The sequence below is a fragment of the Pygocentrus nattereri genome, chromosome 11 (genome assembly GCF_015220715.1).
Source record: "Pygocentrus nattereri isolate fPygNat1 chromosome 11, fPygNat1.pri, whole genome shotgun sequence".
NCBI classification, from domain to species: Eukaryota; Metazoa; Chordata; class Actinopteri; order Characiformes; family Serrasalmidae; genus Pygocentrus; species Pygocentrus nattereri.
The window spans coordinates 20,022,522-20,043,728 of record NC_051221.1 but is presented as its reverse complement, the minus strand read 5'-3'; the positions used below and the strand labels follow the sequence as shown (position 1 = coordinate 20,043,728).

Genomic DNA, 21,207 nt, shown 5'->3' with positions numbered 1-21,207 from the left:
AACCAACACAGATGTGCTTCATCGAATGTAACAGAACTACCAGTAACACTGCTGTGATGGTGGTGGTGTGTTAGTGTGTGTTGCGCTGGTCTGAGTGGATCAGACACAGCAGTGCTGCTGGAGTTTTTAAACACCTCAGTGTCACTGCTGGACTGAAAATAGTCCACCAAGCAAATGGACTGACAATGTAGGAGTGTCCAATAGAGTGGACAGTGAGTGGACAGTGTTTAAAAACTCCAGCAGCACTGCTGTGTCTGATCCACTCGTACCAGCACAACACACACTAACACACCACCACCACGTCAGGGTTACTGCAGTGCTGAAAATGATCCACCTCCCAAATAATATCTGTTCTGTGAAGGTCCATGGGGGTCCTGACCACTGAAGAACAAGGTAAAAGGGGCTAACAAAGTATCAGAGAAACAGATGGACTACAGTCTGTAACTGTAGAACTACAAAGTGCACCTATACAGTAAGTGGAGCTGATAAAATGCCCAATAAGCGTGGAAACAAGGAGGTGGTCATAATGTTAGGTCTGATCGTTGTATACACAGACTTCACAGGACTATATATACAGAGTTTGTGTTTTTGAGGTCTCCAAAACTTCAAACTGAATTCCATAATCAAAATATAATGGAGCACAAATTCACTTCATGCTTGATGGTCATTGTCCACGTACACTTCCTCTTCACGTACACGTTTATGAAGGCCTTACCTTCATTAAAACAGATTCGCTGAGTTTCTCCCGGTTGACAATCTTTATGGCGACTTTCTGACATGTGACACAGTGCACCCCGAGCTTCACCAAACCTGAGGAACAAGAAGAAGAGCAGAATTAATTCACTCAAAAATGACAAATACAACTAGTACTCACAGTATGTGCCTTTTCATAGCAAGTACAGCTTCCACACTTCATATACAAACCACAGTCAGCAAAACACCTTCATTCTCTTCTTCGACATCAAACACGAGTATCTCCTGAGCCACATGAACATTACACACTAAGCCACAGCAGCATTTCCCCCAGCAACCTCTGCTGTTAAAGCTATGCTTCAAAAGACATATAGAGAGCAGATAAATGCCAGAGCTAATAGATATAACACTGCATATCTCCCGCACAAACGGTGCCAGCTCTCCAAGACCATCCAACAAGCAGCTGCAGCATACGGAGTTCACATTGGTACTGTCATGATTAATCGATTAAACTCGATTACTGAGTTAATTATTAAATTAAATTAATTAAAATCGACCTTCTCGATTAATCTGTATGGGTAAGTAAAAATTTGCATGATAATGCATATTTTAAATTCTTTTATTGGTCACTCTTACAGCACACAATATAGAACCTAACAGGCTACACTCACTACATATACTACCACATCATCAAAAGGCTATGCATGGTTTGTTTTTCTTCAGTTAAGCCCATTTTTATTTATTATTATTTTTTTAAGGATTTCAATACAGTGCTGAAAAAAAAGAATGCTCGAAAGTGTGTTTCAATAGGTCCCTTGGTCTTTTGTGGAAACCACTTTTAGTGATCAGAACTTGCCATTTGAGAATATCCCATCTATTTCTGTACTGTTTATAGCTTAGATACAATGTTTTATAACATTGTATTTCGTGCACAAGGACATGCTTCTGTTGGTTTAGTGTGGTGGGCATCACCTCTACCTTCTATGCTGTAGACTTGGGTAGGGGATTGGTGTAATGTAGGCCGTTTATCCCTGAGCAAGACTCCTAACACTACCTCTGCCTAACTGTGTAAAATGATCAAATTGTAAGTCTCTCTGGATAAGAGTGTCTGCCAAATGCCATTAATGTCGTTTCATATTTTCAAGTCCCAAATCAATGTGTATATATTTAGAGCTCTGTAGAATTTTTAGCACATAAACCACAAAAAATCTAACTGAGTCTTGATTTTAGAAACCCAAACCCAAAAATGTGTGTATGGTTCCACCCCTATTAATTACTGATATAATTGACAGTGACAGCTCTAGATCAGACTAGTAAATGTTTCACTTAAGGGTTTATGACAGCTCCAGCATCCCACGCACACGCTCCCCTCACTGAGCCCACGATAAGCCCAAGGACTTTCCAGACTAAAATCTTTATCCTGAAAGCGCCGTACTCTCCCAGCAGCTGGTGAGCAAGCGTTTTCAGAAGAGGTGAAAGCCACTGCAAAAAGACCCTGGCAATGTTGTTTGGTACGCACGGCCCACAGCGCTTGAATCAGCGGGTAGAGGGAGAGTTCAACGCCTGTGCTACACCAGATAATGAATATTTCATATCTCTATAATTACCTCAGACACACACATGTATTGGGGGAAAGGACAGAAAAAAAGACAGCCGGGGAAGAAAGTGCTGCAATTCACAGCAATAGATAATGAAGAAACGTACACAGTACCCAGCAAACACAATAACACACACATTCAACACATGCTGGAACATGTGTTCGGTGTCTTGATGAGGAAAAAATTTATGGTGCTTGAAGAAAGTCGAGAGAGAGAGAAAGAGAGAGAGTGAGAAACAGAAAGAACAGGATGGAGAGAAAGAAAAGGAGAACAAGAAGGAAAGAGAAAGAAAAGATATGAGAAATAAGAGAGAACAAGAAAGAAAGAATGACAGAAAGAAAATGAGATAAAGAGAACAAGCAACAAAGAATGATAAAGAAAGAGAAAATAAGAGAGAAAGACTGATCAAGAAAGAAAGAGTGATCAACCAAAAGATTAGGTGAGAGAGAGAGACCCACAGAGAGAGAGCGTGAGAGAGAGAGGGGGGGTGGGGGGGGGTAGTGTTAGATACAGATAATTAAACATAGTAATGGTTTCATGAGCCGCTGTGTGTGAGGTGTGGGGCCTGGGCAGAGGATCCATTAGCATTTATATGATGATCAGAGGTCAGCGCATGCTAGAAATAAATAAATTAACATGTCATAATGGGGGAGAAACACGGGTATAAACATTTGTCTCCACAGGATGAGCAAGGTAGCTGTCATTCAGTCTGGACTCTAATAAACTACTCTAAAATGCATGAATGTGCTGTAGAGGATTCCACCAGCACAGCCACGCTGCTGCTATGGTCCCGAGTTCATTCACTGGATGGAAGTGAGACTTTGTACTCAATTAAAACATGTTTAAAGAAAGATTTTGGTCATGATGAACATAATCAGTAACTTCATTATTACAGAATTCAATGAATTTACCTCAGCAGCATTACCAGTTAAAGTAAATCTTAACAGAGACATATCAGTGTAAAAGTTACTGAGAACCTGCATCCCACCATGTATCCTCTGCAGCTTCTCCTCCTTTACTCTTCATGAACATTAGTACAATATCATGTAATGTAAGCAAAATCAAAAAAGAGACTGCACACTAAACTGCAGCAAAAAGAATCCTAAACTGGCGCACTTGAGCAGCAGCACTTAGCTAAAGAGCTAACTACCTTCTACATGTAAAAATTAGACTTATTTTAATTTCATCAGGGCGCCCTGATGATGGCAATGGGTGCTACATGTGACTAACTTTCTCTACTCTGCCCCAGCCATTTATCTTTCCTAACTGGATTTGCCCTGGAAAAGAAAGCAATTTCAAATTTTAGGTATAATATGAAAGAGTACCTTGGTGTAGACTTTTAGTGTTGGTATATTCCATGAGTATTAGCACAACATGATTATCAGGTAACTGCTCTACAGAGCATTGATGTGCACTTGCAATATACAATATATTGCCAAAAGTACTCGCTCATCTGCCTTTACACGCATATGAACTTGAGTGACATCCCATTCTTAATCCATAGGGTTTAATATGATGTCAGCCCACCCTTTGCAGCTATAACAGCTTCAACTCTTATGGGAAGGCTTTCCACAAGGTTTAGGAGTGTGTTTATGGGAATCCTTCATGTTGAATGAGAAAGGCTGGCTTGCAGTCTCCGCTCTAATTCACCCCAAAGGTGTTCTATCAGGTTGAGGTCAGGACTCTGTGCAGGCCAGTCAAGTTCTTCCACACCAAACTCGCTCATTCATGTCATTGTGGACCTTGCTCTGTTCACTGGTGTGCAGTCATGTTGGAACAAGTAGGGGTCATCCCCAAATTGTGCACACAATGTCTCTTGGTCTGCTGAAGCATTAGGAGTTCTTTTCACTGGAACTAAGGGGCCGGCCGAGCCCAACTCCTGAAAAACAACCCCACACTATAATCCCCCCCCTCCACCAAACTTTACACTTGGCACAATGCAGTCAGACAAGTATTGCTCTACTGGCAACCGCCAAACCCAGACTGATCTATCAGATTGCCAGATGGAGAAGCGTAATTCGTCACTCCAGTGAACACGTCTCCACTTCTCTAGAATCCAGCGGTGGCACTTTACACCACTGCTTTTGACGCTTGGTGATGTTAGGCTTGGATGCAGCTGCTCAGCCATGGAAACCCATTCCATGAGGCTCTCTAAGCTGTTCTTGAGCTAATCTTAAGGCCACATGAAGTTTGGAGGTCTGTAACGATTGACTGCAGAAAGTTGGCGGACTATGTGCCTCAGCATCCCCTGACCCTGCTCTGTCATTTTACATGGCCTACCACTTCGTGGAATATTTAGTAGTGAGGAAATTTCACAACTGGACTTGTTGCACAGGTGGCATTCTATTTTGGTACCATGGCAGAATTCACTGAGCTAACCCATTCTTTCAAAAATGTTTGTAGAGGCAGTCTGTATGCCTAGGTGCTTGATTTTATAACACCTGTGGCCATGGAAGTGATTGGAACACCTGAATTCAATGTTTTGGAAGGTTGAGAGAATACTTTTGGCAATATAGTGTATGTGACCGTAAACACTGGCCAGTATTAATTTGACCAAAAATATTTATATCTGCTGGATTATGTGAATGCCGTGATTCGTCAAATCACAGAAACTTTTCCCAGTCATGATGCTCACAGCTCATAATAAACAATAATAAAACAAAGACTGGTTAGAGGCTAATTTTCTAACTGCAGGTCAATACTGCAATAACAATTAACACTATACTGTGCCACCCTAACACAGTGGCTTAACCCTTCCATTTCTCTCCTTTCTCAGACACTATCCTGTTCTGTCTGAGGAAGTAAAGAGGATTGGAACAGCATGGAGGAATCAGAGCGCATCACTGCTCTGTCTGAGACTGCTTTTCTCCTGCTGAGAGTAGACTGGCCTAAAGTCCTGCTGCACACAATACCAGGGCTAAGAACCTTAGGCTAGTGAGGGATTTGGAGCGCGTGAGGAAAACTGCTAGGATGAGTGCCCTGCCCTCCCTCTCCACCTCAATGCTGTCTTCTTCAACAAAGCTTTTAACCCTGAGTTTCTCCAGCACCACTGTTAGACTAAAGGAGGCTCTGACATATTAATACAAAGGGCATTTCTGTAGTGGCTGTAAATTGCTGAGGGTAAAAGCAAAATGTATGAATGAATGCTATGAAGTTCATTAGGCTACTAAGCAAGTACTGTAGAAAGTTTCACAATTAAACAGAGAAATGTATGCAAACCATCTTAGTCAACTGTAGTAAATAATGTAAATAAATGTTCTAATCTCTATTAAAAAATAGTTTAGGAGAGAAAAAAGTTTAAATGAAGTAAAAGCAGAGGAAGCAGAAAAAGAAGAAGAAAAGAGGATGAACTCAAAAAAGAGAAGAAAGACAAAAAGAACAAGTTGGAAAAGCAGCTGAAGATGAAGAGGAAAACTCCCAAGAAGCTGAAGAAAAAGAAGAAAAACAAGATGAAGATAATGACAAAGAGACGAAGGTAACAGAACCTGAAGAAGAAGAAGAACAAGAGGAAGAATAACAAGACTAAAAAGATCATGAAGAAGAAGAAAAGAGGATAAAGAACTTGAAAAATAAGAGAAGAATGATGAAAACAAACAAGAACAAGTTGGAAAAGCAGACAAAGAAGATGAAGGCAAAAGAAGAAGATAACAGAACTGGAAGAGGAGGAAGAAAAAGAACAAGATGATAAAAGACAAAGAGGAAGAAAGAGAAATACAACAATTAAGGAAGAAAAAGAAAAACAAAAAGATAAAGATGAACAAGAGGCACAAAAGGAAGCAGAAATAAGAAGAAAAACAAATGACAAGAGAAAGAAAAAGGAGACAAGGAGGAGGAAGAGGAGGCGCTAGAAGAAGAAAAGATTAAGAACGTAAAGGAAAGAGCAAGAAGAAAAAGTAAAAGAACCAGAAGAAGAAGATGGGGAGAAATGGAGTGAGGAAGGAGAAGGCACTGTGCCTTAGAGTTCTCATAAGAAAGCAGATAAACTATCCAGACTTCACCATATCACTCCACTCCACTGACACCCCACAGGCCTTTCAACTCCACATTTCTTCACTCCGATTCTCTCTCTAATCAATATCACCAAAAGCCCTCCAGTCCACAGCAATAGCATAATAATGACAAAGCACTGGCTCCTCACGGCTGTGGAGTTCATCCAGAGGCAAACCCTGCTCACATGGGTGTACTGGCTTTAGCCTTCAACACTGCCAATGATTAATGACTCTATGGCAGGAATAATCCTTAGAAGACTGTGGTCTGTGTGTGACTGTGCGTGTGCAGGGTGGGAACGGGGTGGCTGATGTATCACTCCTCTGGCCTCAAATGAAACACCCTCCTTAGTCTCTGACACAAGAAGTTGGATTTATCTTTTGAGAAGATCCACTCTTCTCATATATGCACGTAACCCATGAATGATCTGAACCAATTTTAAACCCATAAGGCCAGAGCACAACGATCCAATAAACTCCCACACTCTAATGCCAGGAGCTGCTTAAAAAAAGAATCAAATTAACAAGTGCAGAGAACCTGTGAAAGAGGAAGAACATTCTAGACCAATTTGAAGGAAAGACCACAGGACCGGAATGTGATTGAAGGATAACATACTAGAACAATGCAATTGTGGAAGAACCTTCCCCTGTTCTAAAAGAGTGTAGATGGGAGGATAGCATTCTAGAACACTGTGAATAATGAATATTCTAGAACGGTATGAATGGGGGAGAACACTCTAGACTCCAAACAAACACACACACAAACAGTTATGGTACAGAAAGTGAATGTTTGGGTTTGATGGTGTTTATTGAGCTACCTTATATCTCCAAATTATAAGGATTATTACTCAGCAAGACGTAATGCAGAATGGCTGCAGTATTATTGGGCTATAAGAGTGTGTGATGGAAGTCTGGACCAGCAGGTTCCCAAAGTTCAAGAGGTTAAAGGAAAAAAAAGTAACAGAAAACCTAAACACTGTTAGTGTTAGTTAGGCAGTGACAGTGTGTATGAGCTGTAAGTTGTCTCGGAGTGACAGGAGGGCAGACTGGAGAACCAAAAGTGCTGTCCAGTGTTCTAAAATGCCAGTATGAATTTGGTAATGAGGAACTGAATCGGGGCAGGGTGACCGTGGGAGAGATACAGAGAGAGAGAGAGAGAGAGAGAGAGAGAGAGAGAGAGAGAGAGAGAGAGAGAGAGAGAGAGAGAGAGAGAGAGAGAGAGAGAGAGAGAGAGAGAGAGAGAGAGAGAGAGAGAGAGAGAGAGAGAGAGAGAGAGAGAGAGAGAGAGAGAGAGAGAGAGAGAGAGAGAATTGTGCAAAATATTTAGGCACTTGGGAGCATCACATAAAGGAATTTATCTGGCCACTCCTTGATGCCTCCAGTTATCTCTGCACTTCCATCCCCAGCACACCTAATTCAACATAATGAAGTCTTGCTTATCCAGAGGTTTGGAAACGCATTAAACAAACACAGTGATTGATTGATATTATTTGTATTTAACGTTTAATTTTTTAAGGAAAATAAATGCCTACATTTTATTCAGATTTTCTCAGGTCTCCAAAACCTTTGCACAGTAATGACTATATTGTATAGTCTGCATCTTTCAAAAAGAGAATCATTTTTCTGCAGGACAATGCTCCATCACATGCATCCAAGTACTCCTCTGCATGGCTCGCCAGTAAAGGCATTAAAGATGAAAAACTTATGACGTGGCCCCCTTCCTCACCTGACCTGAACCCAACTGAGAACTTGTGGGCAATTCTTAAACGGGAGATTTACAGTGAAGGAAAACAGTACACCTCTCTGAACAGGGTCTGGGAGGCTGTGGTTGCTGCTGCGCAAAAAGTTGATCGTCAACAGATGAAGAAACTGACAGACTCCATGAATGGAAGGCTTATCACTTTTATTGAAGGGTGGCTGTATTGGTCACTGATTTTTTTTTTATTTCTCAGAAATGTTCATTGAAAAGCTTTGAGTTGTTTGTTTATAATTCTCACTTGAACAGATGAAAATAAAGGGAGATGGGATAATGTGTGTTTTTCATTTAGCTGCGTAATAATTCTGCACAGTAATAGTTGCCCAATAATTGTGCACATATAGATATTCTCCTAAGAAAGCCAATACCTCACTTTGACTTTCTTAAACATGCATGTTTGAGGTTTATTAACATTTTGGATTAACCAAGAGCACTGTAGTTTGTGATTAATAAAAATAATCCTTAAAAATAAGACTTGCCTAATAATTGTGCACATAGTGTATATTCATGATGAATGGATCAAAAGAAAAGACCTAAAATGACTTGGAAAAACTTCTGGTTCCATTGACTTACATTAAAAGCAAACCATATTTTTGCTTCTCTCATAAAGTTATCATTTTGGAGATGATTTTGTTCTGGCAGCAGCGATATACAGACACACATATGTATACACATACACAGACAGAGAGTGAGAGAGAGTTAGTAGGACAGTTCAGGGATGGAGGTGCTGAGCTCATTGGGACAGACTGCTGCTCTCAGCAGTGCCACACTCCTCTCAGGACTCCTCTCAGCACTCCATGCAGAGGGGAGGCAGCAGAACAGACATTTTGAGAGCAGCTCCTGCTGATCTTATTGTTTCCAAGAAACGAGAACCCAAAAAATGCTGACACCCAGCAAACACATCCTGAAAATGCTACCCCACAAACTGACAGTAGGACTATTGTCTCAGTACAAAGCCTTACACGCTGACCTGCTTCAGGTAAAAACGTCAAGAGTATAATGTGTAGCAGATCCGAGGGCCGTTTTACAGTTTTTTTTGGGTTTGCTCTTCTTTTTTTCTTTTTTCTTTTATTATCTTTAGAGGTAAAGTAAGATTCTTTGCAGTAGCCATACAAAAGGCAGTAGAGGATGAGGACGAGGCCATGAGAGACAGAAACTGCGAGGAGGGCTTTAATCCTAAAGCATCGGACCACTGCACAGTGTGTGAGAACCATTCACACACAAGCATGTGTTTTTAAAGCACCTCAGGACTTCAGATCATATATAAAGGTGACAAATGAAAGGAAAATCTACATAAATGAGTGGAGAAACATAAGAGTACATGTTTCTAGGGAGGTGTACTACATGATATTAAGTAATTGACAGCACTTTGCTGGTGTTTAAATCCACTCTGGCCCTTAGAAGGAAGGGTCACTGTAAATCAGTAGAAAGTTATTGTGACCAGTCACCATCCTATGATGACACGTTTATACTAATAGGAAAGGCCAATTCAAGGACAACAAAGCCATCATCAAACAATTCAGTGACCCCTTGTGCCCTGTACAGGGGGGTACAGGGCACAAGGGGTCACTGAATTGTTTGATGAGTATAAAAAATGATGTAAATCATACACTACTGCTGACACAGTCACCAGATCTCAATGCAATTGAACAGCTATGGGAGATTACAGGTTGACGTGTTAGGCAGCTCTCTCCACCACCATCATCAGAGCACAAACTGAAGGACTTAGAATAGTAGGTGTACGGAAAAGTGCTAATGACTGTGGTGCGTGCAAGCTAAAAATACTTGTCAAGTTCTTGGTTGTAATTTCATTATTGGAGCAATAATAACACAACGGTCACATTTAATGCCAAAAAATGCACTGGGAGTTGATACATGCTGAAAAACAGTAAGGATATCTGTTTAGTATACAACTGGGACACATTATATTTGTTTTAACACTAAATTACTCCAGTTCTTCAATTTGCACTCTATTTTAATGGGTAAATTCGGGCAGAAGCCACCAAGTCCTTTTTCTGTTTTAATCTTGGACTATGTCAAATCTCCAGCGCTCTCAGTCTCTTGATTTCTCTTGGCTATGCATTTGTCTTTGTCAATCCCTCTCTCTCTCTCTCTCTTTATCTCATCACAAATGTTTCTGTTTTCATTCACATCTGTGCATCATTGAAGAGCCAGGTGAGGCATGGTTATGCAACTCAGTAACACAGAGGAGGCAATAAAGTCCTCAAAGTCATCTCCAAATCATAGAGCTTAAAATTCAACATTTTTTCCCCAGAAACCCAAAGCAGCAGAAGCTCTCTCTGTGCAGACAGAGAGGAATCTGCAAAGGAGCTCCTCCAAGCAGAGTAGCTTCAAAAGCAGGAGTTGCTCTTTGAGTCCTGGCTGTTTGGGGGCGAAGGCAGGCAGGGGGTGTGTTATGTGTGACGCACACAGGCACTTCGGAGACACCAACGCACCACAAAGCCAAAACAACAGCTTTCACTCGACTCAAATGTGATGCAAACACCTAAGAGCTGCATATAGTGACTAACCGCATTGTCTATACTGCGCCATGACTAACTATATCCTCTAAAAAACATGACATTTCTAAATATTCTACCTTTTAACTGCTGGTTTACCAAGCAGATGTGCAAACCTGGACAGGAGTGATGCTTAGCAATCATTAATTATTGTTAATAACAAAAGCATGTGGCAATTTTATATTAATCAGAAATTGGGAGAAATTCTGTCAAAAGTGCTTAATTTAAACTTTCTATCCTCCCACATTTTTCTCACAAGTGAAAGAGGAAACATTTAATTTTGATATGAAATTGAGTTTGTTTAAAGTGACTTGTAAAGGAAGAAAAGCCGTTATTTAAGTCATACAAGACCAGGCTCCTGCCCTGTAATGGACTGGCACCTGTCCAGGGTGTTTCCTGCATCCTCCCAATGACTACTAGGATAGGCTCCAGCTCCCCCCGCAACCCAGAAGGATAAGCGGCTTAGAACCTGTGTGTGTGTGTGTGTGTGTGTGTGTGTGTGTGTGTGTGTGTAGCATTTGAGTGTTAGCTACTATGTACATCTCCACAACAAGAATATTCAGGGGTTGTGGGGGGTTTCCCATTGTGTTATAGGTGCTCACCTACCTAGCATGGGGAGAAATCAGTGAGAAAATGAGGTAAAAATAAATAATTATTTAATTATGTAGACTAATTACATTTAGAAAGTACAGCAAAATGACAAGAGTAACTCTAGACTCCTTAGAGTACAGAAAGGAAATAGGGATGAAAATCTCACATGCAGTTTGCAAGTAATTATGAATTCATCACACTCATGCAGAATTCTAACACGCATGAGTGAGATGTCACTTAAAAGCAAGAGAAACATCAAACCCGCTCGGCCTCATCAGTCACCCGGTGTGATGAAGTGGAGTGCGCTGTTGCGTAACATCGCCATGGCGATTAGGTCGCATTAGCAGCAAGAGGGGAAGTGATAGCAGAGGCATGTCATGTACTCACTGACTCAATTATACTGCTGCTGTCACCACAGTTACACAACCAGGCCAGCCAATCCCGTGCAGCCTCTGGGGCCGTCTGCCCTAATCTGTGCAGCGGCAAACATCTGCTGCCTGCTTCCACCAGAAACCCCCCTATAAACACATACACACACACTTTCAATTCCACACCCACTCACACACACACAAGCTTACACTGGCATATGCCTACAATCATACATTTACAAGTTTTCATCCCTCTTCATTACAGGTTTTATTGATTCTGTAAGTGAAAATAAGTTAACACATTCTCTATAGAGTGTAACATATTCATAGTTTCACTGCATCACTAAAAACACCCTGCCACCATTCTGGTAGCCAATCAGAATAGCCTGAATGACTGCATCAATATGAAAAGATATGTGGACACTTTAGATTCAGTCTCCAGAAAACACTGCAAGCAGAAGATTAGTTTGATTGAAGGACTGGACTCATGCACCAGCACGCCTCTCAAATTTAGAACATTCCAATGAGATTTTACAAAAACTAACAAGAATGGCTACCAAACCTGCCAAAGCTTGTAAATGATAAACACACACAGATATATGAAGCTTTTCTTTTTTTCAAGCTACTTATTTGAGTTTTCCGTTCCACCTTAAATGGTGCAGTTACATATGGGTGCTTTAACGTTGAATGGAAAAGGACCTGGCTAATGAGAAACAAACATCAGCCTCACAATAATATATTTATATTATATCATCGGGATGAGGATCAGTACCTCCAAATCCGAGGCCATGGTTCTCAGGCAGGAAAGGGTGGAGAGCCCTCTCTGGGTCGGGGATGAGCTCTTGCCTCAAGTGGAGGAGTTTAAGTATCTTGGGGTCTTGTTCACGAGTGATGGTACAAGGGAGCGGGAGATTGACAGGCGGATTGGTGCTGGGTCAGCAGTGATGCGGGCTCTTTACCGGTCTGTTGTGGTAAAGAAAAAGCTGAGCCATAAGGCAAGGCTCTCGATTTACTGGTCGATCTACATTCCCACCCTCACCTATGGTCATGAGCTTTGGGTAATGACCGAAAGAACGAGATCACGAATACAAGCGGCCGAAATTAGTTTCCTTCGCAGGGTGTCTGGACTCTCCCTTAGAGATAGGGTGAGAAGTTCAGTCATCCAGGAGGGACTCGGAATGGAGCCGCTGCTTCTCCACGTCGAGAGGAGCCAGTTGAGGTGGTTCGGGCATCTTGTTAGGATGACTCCTGGACGCCTCCCTTGGGAAGTGTCACAGGCAAGTCCACCCGGGAGGAGACCCCGGGGAAGACCCAGGACACGCTGACGTGACTATATCGCCCAGCTGGCCTGGGAGCGCCTCGGAATCCCCCCCAGGGAGCTAGTGGAAGTGGCTGGGGAAAGGGAGGTCTGGGGCTTATTGCTTAGGATGCTGCCTCCGCGACCCGAACCCCGGAGATGCGGAAGAGGATGGATGGATGGATGGATGGATGAATGGATGGATATACATTACAGTTGCAACCACTTATGTAAAAGAATAAACACACTAATAATTTAAAACAAAAAAGAGAAATTTGCAATATATACACATTTAAATTCTTACAAATATAGTAAGTGGCAGTGGCTGTGATCTTAAATATGAAACATACTGTATAAAGCAGTTCAAAATATTGCACCTCAGAGTTATTGTATACTGAGGGAGGAGTTATAGAGTTTAATGGCTACAGGTAAGAATGACTTCCTATGGCGCTCTGTGTTGCATTTCAGTAGAATGAGTCTTGCACTAAATGTGCTCCTGTGTCTCATCACTGTGTCATAGAGTGGGTGAGAGCTATTGTCCATAAAGGCTTGCATAGTGGCATAGCATAAAAGCTGTCTGTCTGAGCTGCTATTGAGGTGAGACTAAGGCAGGTATACTGAGCGATCTCTTTTTAATAAAACCATCATCATTATTTCAGCAAACCCTGGTCTCCTGAATCTCTTCTATGGAAAGATCAAAGATTTTCTACAAGATTAAACATAAAATATCTAATGTGCCACAACTTCTGCACAAGCCACATTTTATACGTTAATACGCTGAATTCAACAAATAAACAGTAGGTGTGTATAATGTGTGCAGAGAGAACGTATTTTGCTTACAACTGTACTGTACTTTAACCACAAACTCCCAACACATATGTTTCCAGAGGAGTCAAAGGTTAAATGAATAGTTTGCCAAAAAAAAATCACTTACATGAATCACCCCTCACCCCAAACAGACCAAACAAACCATAAATAAAGTTTTTTTTTAGGTGAGGGGCTGCGTTTGGGGTACGTGAATAACTGTAAATCATTTTGTAAAAATGTAAAACATTTCTCTAAGGCAACAGTGTGAATATGCTTCAGTCCACTGCTGCTTGGAGAAACCTTAGGTGACAGAGAGAAAGGCAGAATGAGTGTGGTTGGAGGAGCAGTAGTGACAGTGCAGAAGCAGAAGAGTGAGAGGGTATCACTTATAGCAGATCCCACCAATTAGCACTGTGCAAACTACATAGACAAGATTATGAATTCAGATGAATTCAGGCTTCAACACGGTTGCCGTGTTAGCTATGCTATGTTCCTGTGTTCACTTTTACAGATGGTACAGCATAGAACAGCTGCAAACAGCGTCAGAAAGTACATAAGCAAGCGTCTTTGGGATTAACAACTGGACTGCATAGAGTCTCACACTTTAGGCATGCAGTTTCTGATGCTAAATGATGGCTATAAGCTGCATTAGCCTCATACATTCAGCTCATAAAGAAAAAAACTTCAGGCTTAAACGACTACATTTGGGCTAAAGGGAGAAACTGTGCACATCTGATTTTTCCACCAAACTATTCTTTAAGGCAAGACTTTGAGTATGACTTAATAAATGGCTGCCTGAGGAAGTGATGAGGCTCCTCCCCTTTTCATTTGCCTCCAGAGAGAAAGACAGAGTAAGTGTGGAGAGAAGAGAGGAGAAAGAATGGTAGGGGTAGTACAGAAGTGGAAGATAAAGTTACAGCAGTTATAGCAGATAAAGCTTTTTCTGGCTCCCCTCTGCTAGCTTCCCCTGTAGCTCACCGCCAGCATCCTCTTCCAAAGCCCTGTAGGGTGTTGTAGCAGAGGAGCAGACGGAGCTGTGTCCTCCTTTAAGTGGCGCCCAGGGGAGGGGGCTCAGCTGTCAGTAGGTGGCACAGTTTGTGGTGTGAAAGAGTGAGACTCTTCACCACCAAACATTTGCCTGTCTGCGCACGTAGCCAACACTGTCAGCAGCAGCTCATTGACATTCAAATGTATGCACGCACCTCCTCAAAATTTGATCACCTCTACTGAGGAGGGGAGTGAATATGAGGTTTATAGCAGGTTGGAGCTATTGCAGCAGCACAGGATGTCCATGTCTCTCACACGCACACACACACACACACACACACACACACAGTTATACTTTGTCTTTACTACATTTCCATTTGCATAAAACATATTAGATCATCAATTATATATGCAGTAGCCTCATGAAAGTATGTGGACACCTGTGACTGGTGAACTTTCAATAAGTTCTTCTTGTTACATCATAAAGGGTCAAGATGAAAACACTTAACCCTGCATCTAACTGATGGTAGACTCTGTGTTGAGAAAGCCTGGAGAAGACTGCACTAAAACTACAGTAAAGCACAGACAAGGAAACATCATAATCTGAAGATTTTTTTTTCTTGCAGTGGTGTCGGTGGTTTCCTAAGACAATGAGCTTTACTGTCAATACATAATTAAGTACGGCTCAAATGTCCAAATACTTTTGGGGGGCACAGTATTGCATCGCAACAACATAGTTTTGTCTTTAAGTCTACTTTTGCAGTATTCAATGTCATATTTGTCAGTGCAAATGCAACAGATATGTAAATGTATTACATATGTAAATATGTCTGTAATAAAATGTTGCATTATGTAATAAGAATGTAATGAATCAGCTGATTTTTCCTCCAAACGTGATCAGCAACCGAGGAGTTAAGTTTGAAATCTTTTCAATCTTGAAGTATATAAGTCAAGTAAGAGCACTCATGCTGTACTTGGTATGTTTATTCTTGTTATATGTCTATACACTTTGGCCCATTACGGAGGGAATAATGTTATCTATACTGCAACTTTGGCTAATACAACTGTACTGCATAGTACTGGAAATGTGCTATTGTTTAATGTGCTCATTTACCCCACACATTAGAGTCTAACAAAGCTAATCAGCCATTAGATAATTTGGCCGTACAGATATCAGAATCGGCCATAAAACTAATGATCGGTGCATCTCCAGTAATAAGAAATAAAAATTTTCCAAGCCTAATGCTAAAACTAATACTAGCTTCAGCAATAATCTCAGGAAAGACAAATGGAAAAAACAAAAACACAGAGCTTATGTTAAAAACACTTTACCAAGCCTGTGCCATTTGTAGACTTTTCTCTTTTTGCTTTTCTCTGGTTTTCATACAAACTTTTTTCATTTTGATTCATACAAAAATGTATGAATGCGCACACACACACACACACACAAATAATATAAGGTGCTCATAAAGTTTACATTACTACACTGAAAACTTCCCAAGATTTTGAGACCACGCTCTTTTCTAATACATGCCACAGGCCAAAAGCAGGCTTTAATCCAAGCTGCCCGGTACACTCTGATCATCTAAATTAGACAGGATGCTCTCCTGAGCCTAATTTAGTCAGGATGTCAGGCAGAAGGTGGCTCCATCAGTCTGTCTCCGCTGTGCCATGGTGGGGACAGGAACAAGCGAGGCGAGGCTTGTCAGAAAAATGTCCTCCTGCACGACAGAGTACCAACATCGGAGGCTCACATCGAGCCGGGGCACGATGGCGGGAAAAAGAAGCAGCAGCAGTCAAAACACACAGAGCAGCGGAGCTCCTGCTACCGCACCGCTCAGATCTATTTTTAATGCCTCCAACTCTGCGTCAGCAAAAGGAATGCATAATTATAGGACCCTGAATAATTCATGAGGAGCTGATTTGAATATTGTGACAGTGGGTGGGGCCCGTGTGTTTGTGTCTGTCTGCCGAAGAGGAGGAGCACAGGGAAAATTTAGAACTTGTCTTTGTGTGTAACAGCAGTGAGAGAGATGTTTTCAAGTGAACACACATACACAAGTTGTGAAAAAAGGCTAAGGAGCCAAATTCTACCATTGTACAGTGGAAGGATGCTGGTTATTAGCAAGATTAATGCATCATGATGTGAAGAGTTTGATTTCAAATTTCCATATATTCACATACAATGTCACAATGATGGATATAAAGAGGTGTGAAAAGATTGAGGGCTGAAAAATTTGACATTTTTATATCAAAATCACACTTGAAAGAGAGCAATTTCAAATTCAAAGAGCTGCATTTAATGGATGTGCAGGTGAAAAAAGGACTGGATCTTAAATTATAGAAAACATGGTACATTTAAAATGTAATGATATTTTCCCCACATCGTTCAATTCTTACAAGAAAAACACATTTTTATTTCTCTAAATGAAGGTGATATTAATCATAATATAGGATTTATATTTCTTGTATGTGCACAGCCCACTCCCACCAACAGAAATCATGAAGAAAAAAAACGAATGAAAGTTGAATGAAACTTGTTCTGGAACAATATCCTTCATGTTTTAATGAAAAGTTGTGATTTGATCTATTTTTAAAAATTCAAATTGTTAATAATATTCAATAAAGTATGCGCTCTTTGAACTTGAAAACTGAAATATTGTCTTGGTTTGATTTTATTAAAATATGGTACCTCTTGAAAATAAAAGTGCTGATAATGAAATGCTCGCTGCATTTATTTATCCATATTGCACGACTGTTCAAAGGTCAACTCTGTTTATTTAATATACTTTTTCTACCGCAAACCAAAATATTTGACTCAAATCAATCTAGACTGTGCCAAAATGTGAAATAGGCCTATGAAAGGTACAAATAATCAAGTCAAGGTAAAAACTGCCTCAAGTGACAGCAAAAACATTACCGCCTGTTTAAAATGATTATTTCATGCAAACCAAAGGGAAACACAAATATACCAAAATGTAAATACCACATTTATCGAACCTAACATAAAATAAATAATTCTGTAAATGTGGCTGGCTGCTGAGCTGTGCTGGCTAAATGTGCTCAGTGCTGCAGGCAGAAATCGTTCTTGTACAAGAAGATGTCTTATATTAAGGCGTACATTTGAGCACATCCTCAGACCGGAGAGTCAGGTTTCAGACATCAGACAAAACAGCTATAGGTCTCAGGGAAACACCATGTCTCGGTTCTCAAACGGTCATGCAAAACTAAGTGGCTACATACACCACAGTGTTTTTAGACGATCTGAAGTTTCTGGACACACATCTGAAGTTTCTGGACACACACACACACACACACACGTTCAATCCCTGGAAGAATCAGCAGATAAACACTGAGGACTGCGAAACCGGCACAGGCCTGATCTGATATATCATTATGCATGGAATCAATTTCTAAAGAATTACAATCAAATCTAATTGTTGTGAGTTTAGAACCCTGGTATTATGTGCTCAGTGCTGAGGAGCTACGGGTGGTCCAGAATGTGAGTGAGTAGAGTGCCTGCTTTGCCATTGGCATTGGCCATTTGCATGAGGAAAAACCTCTGCTTTCCTATTTTTGAAAAACAGAATAAGCATGTGCAGCATGCCGAACATCAAAGTTGATTAGACAGTTAGGGAAAAAAAAGGTAAGGCACAATAGGTTCCGTTTAAAAATAACATCCAGCAAGCGTGAAATACAGTTATTTAAATCCATAGCAAGGTCCACTATCTGGAAGGGACCTAAGTAGCCTCACCTTATTCTCATTCCCACAATTTCAAGCATCTTAAACTGTTGATAACCCTTTCAATACCAAGCACATACACACACATTTCTTTAGGGTAATCAGCTCATTCTTAGGATATTACTATTATTGTTAATAATAATAATAATATTATTATTATTATTATTATATATTACAAGCAGTAGTTATCTGTATACATGTGCTTTACAATTACAAAGAACTCTTCAGTAGTCGACCCGTCACCTTCGTTCATTTTAGAGTGTATTGTGTGGAGAGAAGAGAGAGAGGTCATGGGAGGTCATGGTTGTATAAATAAGTAACATTTAACATTAGATGCATATATTAATATCCAGTATTAGTATAGTATTAACAGAGTCCAGTGCTGCTGATGAGTCTTTTCTTTGTGGAAACAAAGATCTCAGATGAATATTTCACAACTTTCTAGTATCACATTTCTATAAACAGCACTGCATCCGCATTCTAAAGGTAAAACCAACAAACATCATCTCCAGCAAGGGTGGTTCAAAATCGACCTATAGACTGTAGTTTTTCCATGAAAGAAGAATGTTTCTTATGCACCCAGCCCTTTCTCCCACTTCTCTGGCATGCTGAATGGCAACAAGGATGTTTGGATAGGAAAGTAAATGAAGGCAATGGTTCTCCTCAAAACTGTCAAAACATCAGCTTGCCCAACCAGGCAACTTATTTTCAGTGCTGCTGTCCAGACTTACAGGGGAATTCCATCAATTGTTCAAAACATTCTGCCCAATGCAATCATTAAGATGTAAACAAAGTGATGCAGAGTGGTTTGATGTGAAATGTTCTATTATAGAGTTTGTGAGCAGATTACAAAATGCCTTAAACATATATTTTTTATATCTCATAGCAGACAGGTACATGTAGGGTGCTGTAAGGCAAAATGACCCCCAAAGAAAACTTCATTTTCCAGACTTATGGATATTTACCATTATCAAAATGACACACTCAAAAACTCAAGACGCATGTAGGTTTACTGGCGGTTCCGGATAGTAAATAAAATGGCTATATTTGTGTTGCAGACTGCGTGACCCTTGGCTCATATCATCACGTATCGTGCTAATAGAGGCTTAAAGAGACGCTAAGCTTATTTTCAATGAACATTTCACATCAAACTACTCTGAATGACTTTGTTTACATATCAATAATTCATTTTTGCAGATTATTTGAACCCTGGAATCTGTATGGCAGTTACAGTGTAAACAGTGTAAGCACATCTCTGCTATTTAGTCTAAAAAGTTTACTGCTGCAAATAGTACCCACATATTTTGCCATCTTCAACATATAAAAGCTCAGAAGACATGTGTAGGGTCTCTGGACATTTCAGACAGTAAATGAAATCACTGTGCTTGCGACCCTTGGTGCCCATCAGCATTGTAAAGACATCATTAAGTTTCTCTACAGTGCACCACTTCACACCAAATTTTGAAAAATCCCCTGTGACTGTTCAGACTCACTCAGTACTGTAGTCTGTGCCTATTGCACTCTGACCATCTGAATTAGATACTCTCTGCTTCTTGTTTCAGCTTTGGGGCAAGAAGGATGTAGAGCTGCATATTTTCTCAATGTTACGCACTACAATATTTCTGTTACTTTTAATTCATTTACACTTTTGTGTCAATGTGATATTCTGAATATGAGACCAGGCTGAGACAAACCCAACTGCGTTTTATCACAGTCCCAAATTGTCTTTAGAGGCTTCCTGCTTGGCAGAGAGCTCCTTTAGCTGTAAGGGTTTTGATTTTAATGTTGGCACTTAGTGACTTTATAGTGAAGGAATCTTCTTCTTCCATTTGCAAATGTCTACCAGAAGAATATTCTTACAGATTTCTACTCATTTCACATTTTCACATCATCACATCACTTGGATTCACCCAAAATACATGGTAGGAGCTCAAACAATACCATACATCCTAAAGGCAGCAGTGTCTCTAACTCTGGTTCAGAGCTTGTTTATGCTTATTTCAGCTTTGTGCATCTGTATTGAGTGTACTGAAGGTGGGATTTGCTTCATTACACTTCTCCTTGTTCCAAAACACAGTCAGGAGATGCTGATCCACATCACATTGCCAATGAAACAGTGTTTCTTCATTATACACTACATTAATCTGAAGTCTACCTGAAAAATATGACCTTTTTACTTCTTAAGTGATTTAAGTGCCAAGTTATATTACGCATGATGCATCATATCATTTAAAAATCGAAATTCTTGCTTTTCTATAATCACACACCAAAAAGTAATGACTGTCACTACGCACAGCAGGTGGAACAAAATAATGTTTCACAGCATTTAAAATCCCATTCCAATACCCCACCTATCATAGAGTGAAAACACTCAGCTAGCTCAAAGACAGTGCCTAATACTGTTTCTCACTGAAATACATCAAGATATGTAAGGAAGATGGTTAATGATCTCCGACACTGACTTTAAATTCAGGCAGTAAGATCATGAGCTACATTTGTATTAAACTTCCAACACAGTGTTACCAATGCACTAAGCTTTTAAGCAAATTGGATACATTTTGCCCAAATGTGATGTAGGAATCTGGAGCCTAAGCATGTAGTTCATTTACTATGTGCATGGAAAAATGTGAAATGCACTTCTGTCCTTCCTAAGTATGCATATGCATATTTTTTAGAGCATGTATGCATTCCAATCAACGTATTAAAGTTTGGGAAACTTTGTGTGGACTTTGTTTCTCTACCTTTTAAAAGCAGTCAAGAATTTGCATCAGTGTTTCACAACACATGCCGCTGAGAGACTCCCTTCAACAACGGCAGCAGCTGTAGCAGTAAGACGGGGGTACAAGCCTCAAACAAGTGCTGA

The 21,207-nt window shown here is 40.4% G+C and overlaps 1 protein-coding gene across 10 annotated transcripts in view; it reads right to left on the bottom strand.

Annotated features, from left to right (window-relative positions):
- brsk2a (BR serine/threonine kinase 2a) overlaps positions 1-21,207 on the bottom strand; it is a 258,655-nt gene that overhangs the window by 106,275 nt on the left and 131,173 nt on the right. For all 10 annotated transcript variants that reach the window (XM_037542512.1, XM_037542515.1, XM_037542517.1 and 7 more), the window contains exon 2: positions 716-810. In XM_037542512.1, coding sequence (XP_037398409.1) covers positions 716-810 — 95 coding nt within the window. The remainder of the gene's footprint in view (positions 1-715; positions 811-21,207) is intronic.